A 16,102-nucleotide genomic window follows, 5' to 3' on the forward strand; every position below is an offset into this window, starting at 1 on the left:
GGAAGTCAATTGGAAAAGACTTTTAGAATTTGTTGCAAGAGAGACAGGCAAGCTTTGAAAAACTGTCTTTGAGCTACATTTTAGGCCCTAATTTCTYCTATATGTGAATAAATCTTTATTTCACAAAGACCAACATGATGACTTACAGCTGTGACTGGAAAGAGACCTAAGAGGTGGAATCCATGTGATGTGTTACCAGTGCTCTGACATTTGGCTTTCCACAAATGCACGGCTGAATCAAATGCTGAAAACTAAATTGTKTGCTCTGTAGAAAATGAAACATTTAGGTAGCAAAAATGAAAATGCTTTGAAAGTAAGATGATTGGGGAGAGGAAATTTTCCTTCAGAATGACAGTATTTAGAAAAAATACAAAATGATGCTTTCAGGATGACCATTTCTAATAACTTCCAGTGCTTCCAAAAATAAGCTGCCCTACAAATACAAAGCCTCTAAGTTCTGTTCAAAAGCAATTTGCCTGGGGACTCCCAGGGGACCTTGGATGCTTTTGGTCTGAGTTTGAGGTAGTTAGTTCAGTGTGCTCTCCTGGCAGCATGAAAATGTGCCACGGACTTCCACGGACTCTGAAATGCAGTGAAATATTGCAGTGTCCCAAGGCAGGCCAAATAAATGTCAAGAATTGTTATCAACACCCTATTTCTTCATTTAAAAAAAAAGGAAAAAAAGTTGGTGCTTATTGAAGGAGAATGAAAAATGCAATTCACCCTTCCCTAACTGTTTTAAAGGATATACTAATTATGTCCACCACAGATCTGTATGAAGATGGAAAAATCTAGCATCTCCGATATAACAAACTTTTTAACCATGTGGATTTCTGCTTCTTACATTCATTGATAGATTTGTGGAATTCTGAAGGCAGAGGGAAGCCATGCAAAGGTCACCAAACTGTAAGCCAAGGTAAACAGCCTGTCAGAGGCTGTTTTGCAAATGGCAGTGTAAACCACATAAAAATATAGAAAGGAGAGGGAAAAAAACCCTTGGAAAATACATTTCCTGGCTGGCAAGCCCTTGAACTTTGGAATCATTTACACTGCTGYTTTTCCCCTTTTGAAGAAATTCTTTGCATGGGCTGTTAGTTCTATCCATGGTCCCAGACTCCTAGATGATAGAGAAAAGGAATGTGTGTAGAGCACCAGATATCGGGGAACAATAAGGGCTGATCCTGCATGACTAAAGGCAAGGATATCTTTCATACCAGCAAAGGTGAGAGAGCTGCCTGTAGTTCTCAGTTCTACTTAGTAATATTTGAACGATGTCTAGAAAATAGCTACAGCATTGGTTCGTTTCTCTGGTCATTTTGATATGTGGTCTCTTAATTGTTTATCCTTGTATACTTGGCTTTCAACTATAACATTTGCTTGATGGGGAAGTAATTTTGAATGGCCGTGATTTGTCCCTGCTGTTCGTTAGCCCTGGCATATGAAGCCTCTGAGTTGTGCAGCATAATCTTGTAACTCATGGTTGTTTTGGGATGTTTCACAGCAAGTTCAGACTTCAGCCAGCTCGTGCAATGCTAGGAATTTGTAGTTGCTTTTTTTTTGTAGAAGGTTTTCTTGGCCAGCTCTTGCAACCCATTTAGCCTGGATAACTGTCAGGAATAAAGTTATTAGATAGAAATTATTGGATAGCTAGGAAACTGTAGGGGGTAGGCTTTGTTTTGTTTTCCCATTGGTGTAGATGGAATTTCTAAAGATTCCTTTTTCTGATGGTGGACTTACTGTCTTATGCAGGAAGCTCCACCTGTTTAAAAGTTTAAGCTCCAGCAGTTTAAGAGGAAAAAAACACAGTAGTTGCATGTCATATATTTCCTTTTGAGAACAGAAATTGTGTCTACAACATCAGACTTGTTTGTTGAACATGAAAGAACATAAATCCTCCATAGGTCCCGAGGGAGAGGTTAGAGAAAGGGAGGAATCATCATAATCCACTTAGAGCTCTGTGTGCTATATCATATTGCCAGGAGAGAGTTAGGTTGGATTGGCTTATGGAGAAGGTTTAGAAAATCCCCTAAATGGGAATTTTGGCAGTTGTGCACATTTCAGTGCTTCATCATGTCTAGAGTGTCTCCGTGCTGATCCCTTGGGAACAGGTGGGTTTCTGGTGAGAACAGTAATAGGGTATAGAGTCATTGAACGWCATTGAGATGCTTCTCAATCAAGGTAACACGTAAAATCCCAAAGCATTTTGATTACAAAGGGCACCTTGCTTGCAAATGCTGCATAAATGATCAAGGAGAAAAGAACTGAATATAAGAGGGGAAGAAAAAAAAAAAATGATAACTTTGCCAAACCTGTCTTGTATGTCAGAAAGCTGAGTTTTGTTTGGGTTTTACCAAAAAGAAAAAAGAAAACCTTTCTCTTTTCTTTCTTACCTTTCAGCTAATGAAATCATTAGCATTCATTTTAAGGGTCTAGGATTTAAACTGTGTGGAATTTGAGCTACTCTTTTCCTCCGGGAGTACTAGAAAACCAAAGACTGCAGGGGGAAAGTAGCATGTAAGCTGTGTAAGCACTGAATTTCTGGACAAAATCTTTAAGTTCATAAATGCAATGCTTGACTTGTTTGTTCTTTCCAAAACAAAAGCAGGTAGAGAATTATTCTTTCATAGCTACAAAAGAGTGAGTTGCTCTTCAAAAAAGCTTCATAACATGATCTTAAAAAAAAAAAAAAAAAAAAAAAGGCTCAAAACCAATATGTTCAGCCAGCCCCAAAGCTATATACAATTAATGTAAACATTGTCTTCATAACAAGTTGTGTACCTTATCATAAAATTTCACTCCTGATCAGTTAAAGAAGTTAGGTTAGTATATGGGGAAAAAATGGTGATAAAGTAATTAGTATCATAAGTTCAACAAGATTTAAAGCCCTGGTACATGGCAGTAATGGGTTTTGAACACAGTTAATGGGCATATTCATTGCATTCATTTTTAATTAAGTGGAAAGAAAATATCGGTCCTTTAAATAGAGATAATAAATGTACAAGTCTGACTTGCACAAACATGCAACACAAGAATTTATTGCTTGCTGTCTAACCAGGGAACTGGGAATCATTATAAAGATTAGCTTTACTGAAAAAAAAATCCAGAAAAAGCTTCAGTAGAAAATGTTTATGAGGTAATAATTTTCACATTAAATATTGCTTGGCAGGTTTAGCAGTGTGTGTATGGGGCAAGGGGGTTAAAATACTAGTAGGTGCTTATCATGAGAGGTAGGACTGTTCAGTAGCATTTACCAATTTGGATTGTTTTGAGGAGATATTTAATACATGGCTATATTTGTAGAGTGACCATAAAAATATAGAAAGCTCAAAACTTCCCCAGGGATGTGTCATGATTGTCCTTAGGATACTAGTCGCAAGTGAAAAATAAACTGRTGACTCGGAAGCTGCAGCTCCAAGGTCCCCAGTGCTTTAACGGGGGCAGCGGCGCCTTGCTTGCCCAGTAACGCTGCTGCCGTTGCCTTGGGTTGCCCAAGCTACAGCTGGGAAAAAGGCCTGAAATTCCCACTGTTTATTCTGTCAGGGGRCAGCTGGGAAGCTGACATGAACCAGGTTAAAATATTGAAACCAGGCACACCTTCTAGAGTGGTCGTTTTCAATGTTTTTATGACTTGAGAACCCCTGAACATTTTCCAGTGGAAGTGAGGACCTTTCCATAGCAGATTTAGGCTTATTGATGCCAATTGACTGAGTTTTTGTAGTTACCTTTCAGGGAGCTTTTTGAAGTTGTTTGCAGATCCCCAGAGACATCCAGACCACACATTAAAAAACAATTAAACTAAATCAAACTTTACATGCTTCACTTTTTTAAAGCTCTCAGCCAATATATCTCTTGTCAGTGTAACCAAAATGTCAGCCTTTCTGATACATGGCGCGTTTAGGCCTTTGCTCAAAAAATGTCCCATTGGGATACATAGCTTTAAAATGTGCTSTAGCCAGTAGGAAAAGCCTTGCTGGAAAAGTTTCCCTCAGCCTCCTTCACCTTCTTGACCTGTAGCACTCTTTAAGAAGGCAATGTTCAGCATAAATAAATAAATAAATAAAGCTGTTGAACTTTGGTGGCACATCAACGTGTAGAGTATTTCCAGTGATATTGCAGTGCCTGTTGCTGTGTCACAACTGGGCAATTCCTTTTTTATTTTTTTTTCCTCTGACTTTATTCTGTGCTATCCCACATGTTGTACTTGTTTTCCATAAAAGGAACAAACAAAACGTACTCATCATTTGTACAAAATGCTAGCTCTACTTTACTTTTTGAACCTCACTGCAGGATTTTATTAGGCATTTAAGCCAGTAGCAACTTGGAGCCTAAATTGAAAGTAGCTGACCTTTCTAGCATGCTTTTAACATTAAAAAAAAAAAAAAAAAAAAAAAACTTTGCAAAATGTAGTATCAGTGTATTGATTCTTTCTTTTCTGTGCAGGTATGACTTTGTAGAAGTTGAAGAGCCAAGTGATGGCACCGTTTTAGGGCGCTGGTGTGGTTCCAGTACAGTGCCAAGCAGACAAATCTCAAAAGGAAACCAAATCAGAATAAGATTTGTGTCTGATGAATATTTTCCTTCTGAACCTGGATTCTGCATCCATTATACACTTCTTGTGCCAGTAAGTAATATATTTCAGTATAACAAAATCTTTGAAGTAATAGCTCAAGAGAGTCCTTGAGTTGTTTAGAACTAGCTACTGTTTATTTCTTAATGATAATAATGAACGATCTGTCTTCCAAAGTTGTACATTTTATTTCTGCTTTATAACTGAGTGTTCTTGTGGTTTGTCTTGGATGACTTTGGCTTGGGAAGCTGTGCGCTCAGTTGTTTGTCTGGAAACTTCAATAAAATGTTTGCATTCCTAATATAGTACTGTGAAAAAGGCATTTCTTCTAGCTTTGGGAAGAAGAAGAAGGAAAAAAAAAAAGGTCATATAAGAATCAGCTACATGACAGTTGAAGAGTATCAGGAAATAAAGAAAAAGAAAAATTGAAAAATTGAAGTAATTAATGTTAGCCACTTGCTTTTAGAAGCAGACAGTGATCTTTTGTAAGCTATAAATGATTATACCTAGTTAAAATACAGATAGGTTTTGCACTTTAAATTAAAATTTTAAATAAAAATTTTTTCATCATAATGACAAAATAGACAATGTATGCTACTAAATTTCCACTGCGTTTTTTTTTCCTGGGGTGGCGGGGAAAGCGCTTGGGAGTTCTCTTGCTTAATACTTGTAACTCCTAGGTCTCTAAACACTTGTGTCTCTAAAATGCAACTAGTAATTGTCAGTAGGTTTCTGTTACCTTTTTTTTTTCATCAAATAGGACCTTTATGCTAGCAAAAACAATGCTTTTAGATTTTTCAAGGATTAGGCAATGTTCTGAAACATAGGAGTAAAGTAGAACAGGAATTGACTTCTTTTAGAATAGATATTCTGAATTTAAAGAGAGTAAGAAAATATATTTTTTTAATAATAATTATACACATACACACACACATATATATGTGTAAATATATATGTGTGTATATACACACACACACACACACACACACATATATATATATATATAAAAATTTCTCCTAATTCACTTTATATCCCCTAAGCCGTCTTGTGGTCTGTGGCATTTGGTTCATGGAAAATATTTGCAAGCTCAATAAAGAAGCTGATCAAAAGAATCCATGTAACCCCATTGACATGTGCTTCACTCAAAACACACTTGGCTCACTTGCTGCTTTTGCCATTTTTGTCTTTTCTCTGTTTTGCAAAGCTTCAGTTACTGGGAAGAAACAAAGAACAATTATGTGCATCTTTGCAGAAGTACTTAATCCTTTATATATATATATGAAAAATACAGAGAGAGCACACTGATAATGATCTCTGTGAAATGTGGTACTGTATATATTCATTATTTCCTATTGTATTTTCTTTAAGTATTTATAAAAATTTGGGCCTAAATACCTAAAAACTAAAATTCTTAAAATAAGRAAGATGAATACTTGACTTTTCATATTAGACCCTTTTCTTAGTAGAATATATGATCTGATAATGATGAATTTTGGAATCAAAAATATTTTAATCAATCTGCAAACGAGCTTGGAGGAAGGCCAATTTTAAAGTTATGTATACCTGAGGGCAGAATGTAGTAAGTATGTTTGCTTTAGAAAGCAGTAAGAGAAAATCCCTAAATAGATGTTTTGTGTGGACTAATACCAGATTTTGTTGTTGTCTGTCTAATACTACATCCCACCTGCTGCATGTCTGTCTATGTACTATGATTTATGTATCCATTTTCTATCCAGTTTTTGTATAATAACTACCTTTATGCCATGCTCATTTTATTCTTCTACATGTGATTGGAAAAACTGGTTATAATACTTAAATAATCAACGTTTCCAAAGAAAACTTCTGATGATCAGAGGTGTTTTTTTTAAGTCAACATTAATTCAGTAGACAAAGGCAGTGCCGAGGCTAGAGGATACATTTTTTTTCTAATCCCTAGTTYAGTCCATGAGAGCAACTTATATGCTTAAAAATGCCCTATATAAGAAATTAAGCTGTGTTGTGTCTCTCATATGTGACAATGAAGAGTCCCCTTCATGACAGAGGAATTCAGAACAGGGTTCAAAACGCTTAGTAGAACAACTCTTTTTGCAGTTTGTGAGAATTAGTTCCCGAGTCTGTAGTTAACAGGGATCTGATTTTCTCATGAACAGTTTGGCCCTAGTAAGGGGTGCAGAGCATGGTTGCACTTTGCAGGTTGTCAGTCCAACTCCTGGTGAGTGGCAGGATTGGACCTGCTTCAGTGTACCTAGATGTAAAGAAAACTGGTGTCAAGAAGCTGTCGTTACAGTCTTTAAGACTCTAATGCTGTATCATCTTATGTTGTAAGAGGAATAAAAGTTTACAGCTCCCCAAAATAAAAGATGCCAACTATAGGAATGTCTGAAGTATAAATAATCCCTGCTAAAATATAACTGACTCACAGAATGATTCAGTTCAATGAATTGGTCCTAAACAGTTAAAGATCTTTCTTTTCTTTTTCTTTCTTTTTTTTTCTTTTTTCTTTTTGAGAGGAGAGGAGGGTGGGAGGCCTGGTAGGCTAGCAATGAGAGATTGTTTGGGGAGAAATGAAGCAAAACTGAAATAAAACAGTGCAAGCTTGTTTCTGTATTTGGAGGCCACACACRGAGAGGGGCACTGGACACATTTCAGGTCTTTTAAAGAGAAAGAGAAATGGCTTTGTTTAAATCTGCTGTAATTTATAGCTGATATGTATTTTTACTTTGTATATTATATTTCAAACCAACTTTTCAGAGGGTGAATAAGTAGCAGGAGAGTGACTATCGATCTGATTGCTCTCCCTCTAACATTTAGTCGGTCAAAAGGACTCCCAACAGTTCCGATGTCCCTGGATTCAACATCAGTTTATGGAGAGCTTCACAGCGGGTTTGTAGTGCCTTGTGTGAACGCAGTGCATGAGCTGTCTACATGCAGAGGGGTCCCTGAGCAAGGCGGGAAGATTTAATTTGAGTGCTAGATGATTAGAGTCTTATTACTTGAATTTCTTCACTTGAAATTGTGGCGCCCAGGTTTCTTAACAGGCGCTTTCTGCCATTTTGGTCTCACTATACTTTCCTTCCCTCTGTTATATCGTTGTAAGTTTTTTTTGGTGGGAGGCGAGGGGGAGAATGCAATAAAATGGAAGCACTGAAAAGTTTATTCTTACTAAGGATTCTAGTTTGTGTTACTTTGAAATTCCTGTGCTATGCTCAACACCACTGTTATTCTGGGTACTCCATTTCACACTGTGCCCTATCACTTAGGCTGTGATTACTGGGGACCTGCATCACTCACTAAGGGTAACTTAGTGACTCTGTATTTCTGTTTTTATCAAAACCCATGTATTTGGCAGCATCATATCAAACCTTCTGGAATTTTATTGCAAATGCTATCTATGCTCCATCTCGGCCCCCCCACCTTCTCGCTTGCCCCAGGTGCAGCTCTAATCTGTTAGTGGCCGCTTGCAATTGAAGGAAACCTTGTAAGAGATTGGAGCGTGTTGGGCCTCAGTCCTCCCAGCGACTTGTTTAGTTTAAGTTATGTCAGTTAAAGTTTGGCATCCAAACGGGAGGTAATAAAGTCCATTGTTACTTGGGGGAGCGGGTGAATGGGACACTTGATGCCTGAGGTGCCATTAAGGAATGCATGACTGATTGCCAAAGTAGTTATTAATTATTCAGGGCATTGGGAACAAAGCAGCTCCAGTTAAAGTTGAGGCTGGGGGTGACTGTATTCCCCTTTTTTTTTGGCATATGGTAGCATGTCATTTGTCATTGAAGATCATGCCAAAGATCTTTGCAAAGAGCAGACTTAACCCTCTTATATACAGCTGAAGATGAAGAGGCAAATCCTCAAAGTTTCTTAAAGACTGACCTGCCAATCACTTTTAAGCCAGGTGTTTCTGTTTTTTTTAATTTATTATTATTTATTTATCTATTTGTTTTGAGCGCAGTATCTGTATGGCTACCTGAAATTAATCCAAGAGGGACTTTTTTTTTTTTTTTTGATGGTGTTAACACTCTGGTTGTTAACAGTAATGCTTAATGAAAGATGATTAATGTTATGAAAATCATCTATTTACAGCAAAAACTATTCCTTTATTTCATCCAAATTGGCCGTGCTTTGTTATTTCACATTTGAGCATGTTCGATTTGTTTGTGGGATCTTTATAATGGAGCTTATTTAAGGAAAAAGGCAAAGGAATTAAACAATAGAAAAAAATGAGTGGTAATAAAAGAGTTAATGCTGTTRTGTGGCCTTCTATTTTCAAAATTGCACAGATTTTAGAGGTATGACATGCATATCCCATGTCAAGATCCCATGCTGGAATAACCAAGAACCAGAACATCACAAAGGATATTGCTGATCACACCTACAAAGATTTAAGAAAAAAAAAAAAAAGCAAGAGGCATTAATCATTTAGAACCAAATTTGTTTTCATTCAGTTCTCACAGTTATTAGAACTTCTTGGTGTTGATGAGGGGAAGGAGATAATAATCTACTTATAGAGAAAATGGRCTGGGAAGTTACCATCCCTGTGGATTATGGCAGCAGTTCTCTTTAGTCTTACAGTAATCTGTATATTAGAGATATTGAAGTTTATACCTGTGAACAAGCAGGGAGCACATCAGTAATRAAAATAATTGTTACCCATTAAAATTTAATACTGTAGTCTGGAGAGTATTTTGAGACTCCTCATTTGGATAAAGAATGTCTTGTAAATAAAGATCATAATGTTATAAAAAGATATTATTTTGAAAAAGAATACTCTTTTAGTTGTGAGGTGGTACCCTATTAGTAAAGAACAATTAAATACTGAAATATTTTTAAATAAAYGGTTTTCTTTGAGTGCATTTTGCACTCACAGCTTGAAAGATAATTCAGACTGAGAATTCTTTACTTAATTATGGAAATGGCTACCATAATTCTAAGGGATGAAACTAGTAATAAGTGTTTTTTTGTTTTGTTTTTTTCTTTCCTTATTAAGTTTGTTTAAGAGAGACTGAAATAGCTCTAACCAGGACAATTCCACCAAAGAAAATAACAAAAGAATGTGGCATTCCTGGTAGCAGCTACAAATATTGGGCTAAAAATCAAAATCAAAGACATTGACTTCCTTGTTGTCATCTTATAAAACGTCGTTTCTGTAATGTCCCTTTTGAAATGGTTGGATAAAGATCAGATGAAGCTGATTGATCTTTTGTCAGTTAGGACCAATACAATATTTCATTATGTATGTGAGTGTGAAAATGTGTTACCCACTGGAGTTAGTGGTAATGTCATGTTTCTGCACCTTTCCAACTTCATTCCCAATTTTCCAAATGTCAGGCTGTTCTGAATGAAACGAGTGACCACAGTTCAGCCCTGCTATGTAGCCATCCCAGCAGGAAAAGGACAAGCACAGGTAACTCATCACCTCTCCTCTACTCCCCCAGTTACCAGTCATTCACTGAACAGAGTGGGGGGGGTTCCTTGGACTTTTGTGGCTTATTTAGTAATCCTTAAAATCTGTAATGGACCTTTCTTGCAAATACTTGTTCAGATCTGCATGAACCCASGAACTTGTGCATTCAAGACATCCTTTGGCGAAGAGTCTCATAGGTTTGTTACGTATTTGCATTAAGACCCATCTCTTTTGGCTTTTTGGGAAGGCTACTAGTGGTTTCATTTCATGGCCACTGTTTTTTTTTGTTTGTTTGTTTGGTTGGTTGGTTGGTTTTTTTTTTTTTTTTTTTCCCTAGAGGAAGCTGCAGAGAGCATTCATCTCTATTCACCTTTTTACTGTTTTCTATTTTTTTTTCTGTATCTCTCTCATGCTAATGCAGAATAGCCCTAGACAGCTCAATCATTCTTTATAGGCAACCCTTTCCAACATCTTGGTCATTCTCTTTGTCTTTCTGTGGACTCTGTCCAGCTGGACCCTTTTGCATTAGGAGTTTGGAAACAGATAACTCTATAAAAATACCATAGCAAGAGATCCGTGCCAGAATGAGGCACATGTTAAACTGATTGTCAAACAAACCTGTGTTTGTTCTATAGTGAAAATCACAGAATGAGACTCCTGTGGGGCCACGTCTAAGCAGATGGGATTGCTGGGGCAGGGGGTGACAAGTTGTCAGGAGCAGCAACCAGGGAAAAGGATGAGGAGGTGTCAGCAAAACAGGGAGCAAGATGTGGAGCACATCTGGAAAAGCAAATGGAGTGGTTACCAGGATCATTTGATAGTTACATTGATATTGTTCTCATTGTTTAACTCTTAGGCTCTCAGAAATTTCTCTGAGTCTATTAAGTTCTTTGTCCCAAGGAGACTGATTGCTGTTAGGTTGCTTTTTGCAGGACTAGTAGCATAGGCTCACATGAGGAAACWGTAGGTTATGAAGCAGTGCAAAGACTGACAAGCTGACAAAAAACAGTAGTAGTAGCTTGTAGAGGAAAGGCAGAAACACTCATAGATTAAAAGGATTGAAGCAGTGAGCCAGCAGCGTGTGGGGAAAGGAGTGGGAGTAGCATCAGGAGACAAATAGGGAGATACAAATAGGGATCACTGCGATGGGACTGTGAGTGTGCAAATGGGTGTTAGGATTTGGTACATGAGGAGACTGGGTTGAAAACAAGGACAGGCAAACTGTGGTTAGGACTGCCTAGGGAACAAAGTGGAACAAAGAATCAAGATCRGATCAGGTAGTAGAGAGCCTTATGCCTCATGAAAATGATGTTGACCAAATAGGGCTGTGCCTAGATTACAGGTGCTGAGCAACCATGCTTTTATAGTAATAGTTGCATGAGAGTAATCAAGTATTTTAGGTACTTAATATGATGAAAACTGGCTCAAACCAGCTAATACCTGCAGCAACAGCTGGCAAAATATATCTTCCAACAGCCAACTAATCTTGGCACTTAGGGAAGATGTCAAATTCCTATTGCTGTTCATTAGTTCTTTAGTATAGGTTTTTAGGAAGAAGAGGAGGTGTAGTAGGAGATGTCACAGTCATGTGACCTTTTTAGGGGATTATATTTATTTTTCATGTTTTACATTTTATAAAATGTCATTGTCTAGTAGACTATCCCTTTTCTGATTGCTAGGATCAACATGTTATTCTCATTTTTTTGAGAAAGCTCCCTGATGGCTGCTCTGCACATTCCAAAGCTAAGGGACTCAGTCTCATTCTGAAAGTAATTCCCTGGCTGAGTCAGCCCTAGATTCTGTGCATTTTCCAATACTGAGATATTGTGGTTTTGACATGCCTGCTAGTGGAAAAAAATGTATGCAAAAGGATTTTTGGTATTAGGTGTTAGGCAGCAGCCTAATTTTCAGTTATGCTGGTTTAGCTGCATTTGTGTTGTGGTCCTGTCCATTATTGAAAGTGCCAAGCCACAGACCTACCTGTTACCTTATCTTAGCAAACCATGAGTGCAGTGACTAATTAGAGTGATTTTTCTTACAGTGATAGTTTTTCTTACTTTAATGAAAATAAGAAGTGATTTACACAGGAATGGAAAGGAAGTATTTGGGGCAAAGCAAACGAGTTGCTTAGTGTAGCTTGTCTATGTTGTTACACAGCATCCAGATGTGAAAGGGATTTTAAGACAAGCAAAGTTGTGAGGGAGAGCAGGGATGAGGAGTGTGAGACCCAACCAGCTGTGCAGCAGCTCCTGTAGATGACTGGCTGCATGGTCTGCCACCACAGACTGGTGAAAGCACCTCTTAAAATCTGAGAGAAAAATCCTTGACAGGGTAATAACACCGTATAGTAGCTTCAGGGTGAGAATTTGCTTGTGGAAAGATTAATTTAGAGCCTTGGTAGTGGTGTTAAGAGAGATCCTTTTGTTTCCAAAAAGGGAGGGATAATAAGCACTATGGAAATACAGAAAKTTGCACCTGTCTCCTCTTTGCAGTACCTGGCCTCTGGTGTTGCAGGTGGGGATTAGGAGCTGCCGTCTATTAGCTTTTGTAAACTCTGAACTTTCCAAATGATGATGATGAAAGGTTTGGCTGAAGGAAGCCAGGGGTTTTGTTGACAAGTTTTATTTGATTGTTTCCCTGGGGAAGCCTAGGATATCACAAAGCTGCTGCTTCTGTTCTTTTAGTTAGCTGCAACCAGAGTGGTGGAGAAGGAACCCGGGGAGCTGCTGCTGTGCTAGTAGCTGGTGACTTGCACCAACTGAAGAACTGCAATTACAAAGAAAACTCACAAAGAAAGCCTTGCATGTGAGAACACGGGGCTTAATTCATTCGGCAAAAGACAGAGGCAGAATGCTCATGCTACTTGAGTATTCATTTCGGTCTGCTTTTGAGCTAAGCAATAAATCACAGGAAGAAAAAAAGATTAGGCAACATTTATGAGAAACACTAAACTGCTGGGCTTCAAATTGAAGGGAGCGATTTACTGCATGAAAGACTTGGTTTAAAGATAATTGAAAAGTGGAGCTACGAAAGCAGATGGAACAGCTTGTGGAAGAATATTTTACAAGTGATACTACAGAYGTTGAAAAGTTGGTAGTTCCTAATGGCCCTCTCAGCTGCAGAGGATTTCTTAGGTGAGCTCCGTGCTGTGGCTGTCCTGCTGTGTTGCACGAGAGCCCCAGATCTCCTGGTCATGTCTGTGGGGTGATAGGGGCAACGTCAGCTGTATAGGTGAGARTATTCAAATCAATCTGATACTTTGTTTGGGGGTATGTAGCTCTTTAAGCCTAATAGTTAAACTAAGAGTTTCTCAGTGATCTTTTTTCTACATATTCTTCTAAATGTGACAAACACCCTTTCAATGACATGGCTATCTTGAACAAGTGAGATGTTATGCTAAGGCAATTTTGTTGGAAATAAATACCTTTGTGATACCATATGATACCACAGTTATCATAGTAAAAGAATTTATCATAGTTATCTATTCATCATAGTTATTTATTTCAATTGAGTTACCATAGTAAATGGAATTCTTTTAAATGGATTCTCAGATATTTTCTTTTCAATGTGTTTCTTTCAATTAATTTAGTGTGAAATATAATATGTTTACCCATGGAACCTTTCAAAGCATTTCAGTTTGTATTTTTACTTAAAGGATCATTGCTGTACAGATATGTGGGTGTAAAAGTGGCACTATTGTTAAAACCTCAAAACATCTGCAACCTAAAAGATTTTTATACATGAATTTTGCTAATTCTGACCCTAARCTGAACTGACCCTGAGGTTTTCTGCTGATTGAGGTGACTGAAATGAGTAGGTAGCCAAGGAGATTAAGATAGTCATGAGTCCACCTAAACTAATGAGATTACTCAGACATCACCATTATTGTTTTGAGGAAGCAGCCAAATGCCAAAACATTAGGTGTTTTTAGCTGCTGTCAGAGCAGCAAACCCTATGCAGGAAAGCTTTTCATGTGTAAGCTTTAGTAGGGAAGCTCTCGCTTAATTTTCACAAAGCACGCTGATCTTAGGCACTCTTTTGACCTGTGTCTGTGTATTTCTCTTTAGGCATTTCAGTGTGTGATGTTCTGGGTAAACAAAAGTTAATAATAAAATACATTTCTTGAATCATCTGTGTAATGCACTTTTGGCAGGGAATTTACATATTTGGTCAGAACAAATTCTGTCTTAGCTCTTTCCTTTTTTGCACTCTGTCAATAAATTTTGTTGTAAATATTGTATATATGTTTTAAGAAGTGCCTTTCTGCTCAAGGGAACAATAGGCAGCTCTTATGTAGGAGAAACTAGCAATCAGGCCTAAAATAGGAGTGCATCTTTTGGTGCAACAACATAAAGCTTTCATAGGAGGATTTGGTATTTCATTACCTGAAAATGCTTATACATTATAGGCAAAATTGAAAAATAAACGAGAAGCTGTGCAAATGTGAACAAAAATAACACCTTTGCAAGCAAAAAAAAAAAAAAAAAATGTACAGAGACCATTTTGTAAAACAATTGTTTACTCTGGCTTCCTAAGTTTGACTTGCACAGTGCATCTCAACTCTATTTCATTTTTGGCACTGAGAGCTTTCACAATTAGTTTCTCATTAGTTTTTGCGTTGGAGCATCTGTCTCTAATGCTCAGGATAAATGTGGCATACACTAAGGTATATACTAAGTCTACTTGTGAATAATGAATTTTTTTTACCCTTTTTTGCTCTTTTTAAACTCTTTTTACTATCAATTTTATTTGCCTTATTTCTGAAATGTTCTTCAAGCAATTGAGGGACACGTGCGGAGAATGGAGTTTATTCTTTATGATCGCATGATTTTGAAGCACCCTTGCTGTCATGCTCAAAGGATAAACTTGTGGTTAGCTAACATATTTGCCTGGTAGGCTAATGCAATAAATAACTTCATTTGTGTATTGCTGGATTCAGCAGAATGAGAACAGTGCCTGCAGTTACAGAGAATCAGACTTTTACAGTGTGGAAAAACTCAGGTGGAACCARTATCTCACTTTGACTCATTACTTAACCTGGTAAAAAAAGAAAAAACACATCTAACCACTTTCTAGATTGTGATGAACAGCAGCTTGTGAAACCACAATTAATCAAAGCTTAGAAAACCACAGGTTTTGATCTCTGTCTTCTATAATTAGTTCCATATATTCTATATGAAAWCATCAGAAATGCTGAGAATTCCTGAATTAGTGAACAGAACAGGAGCTGAGCGAGAAAATCTTTTTGAGTATAAACAAACTCCAGCAAAAACAAAAGCAAAAAAAAAAGTACGTTTCAGTGTGTAAATATTAATTTTCAAATGGACTTGAACAACCATGTAATAGGAAGGGCACTGAATGTGCAATGGTTCTGCAGAAGCTGGGCAACTCTTCTTTGAAATAAAAAACTTGGCTTATGCAAATGCTAATATTGCTATTTAAATGGGTTAAAATTAGTGCTGTTTCAATGTGTGGCACTTGCTTTCTTTTGCAGATAATGGTGAACTTGTAGATTTAAAATATGGTGAGTGGGTCAATGCAGAGGAATCATCTGAAAGGAGGTAACTACATGTATCCAGACTGCAGTCCCATCAAATCAGTGTCATGGTGCCAGCAGTTATGGTTACAGGTTTGGGATTGCGGTCAGTAGCTAAATAGATTCTTCTAAAATTTTACAAGGAAAATAAACTGCATGGAAACTAATAAATTAGCATGATTTTTTTTCCATCTCTCCCATTTATAGGCAGTGTGCAGTCTCTGCTCATACCATGCTAACCTGCTCTAATTACCTAAAGAAAGAATGTAAAGAATTGAAGGACTTGAGAAGTAGTCGACCAGATGAGTTACAGATAATTTGGCCACATCTGTGGACAGTGACAATGTTCTAACTAGATCTTTTTCAAGTTTAATAGAAATTGATTGATTTTGCTAGTAATTTTCAAGCAAATGAGATTTGGCTGTACAACATAATGGATTTTTAATGCTGTGGGTTTATTATGTGAAAGATGTCATCTTTACTTTTTTATTTTTTATTACATGTGTCAAGAGGGCTGAAAATGAATTGCATATACAAAGGGAAACCACATTTATGCATTATAATAAAAATAATTAGACTATCAGTTTTAATGAATTTT

At 37.2% G+C, this 16,102-nt stretch overlaps 1 protein-coding gene across 1 annotated transcript in view; it reads left to right on the forward strand.

Annotated features, from left to right (window-relative positions):
* The window catches only part of PDGFC (platelet derived growth factor C), a 105,267-nt gene that overhangs the window by 74,390 nt on the left and 14,775 nt on the right, over positions 1 to 16,102 (forward strand). Inside the window, exon 3 of the mRNA XM_026041701.1 lies at positions 4,441 to 4,621. Within this exon, the coding sequence (XP_025897486.1) occupies positions 4,441 to 4,621 (181 nt within the window). The remainder of the gene's footprint in view (positions 1 to 4,440; positions 4,622 to 16,102) is intronic.

The sequence above is a fragment of the Nothoprocta perdicaria genome, unplaced genomic scaffold, assembly GCF_003342845.1.
Source record: "Nothoprocta perdicaria isolate Ctin4 unplaced genomic scaffold, notPer1 scaffold_29, whole genome shotgun sequence".
Classification (NCBI taxonomy): domain Eukaryota; kingdom Metazoa; phylum Chordata; class Aves; order Tinamiformes; family Tinamidae; genus Nothoprocta; species Nothoprocta perdicaria.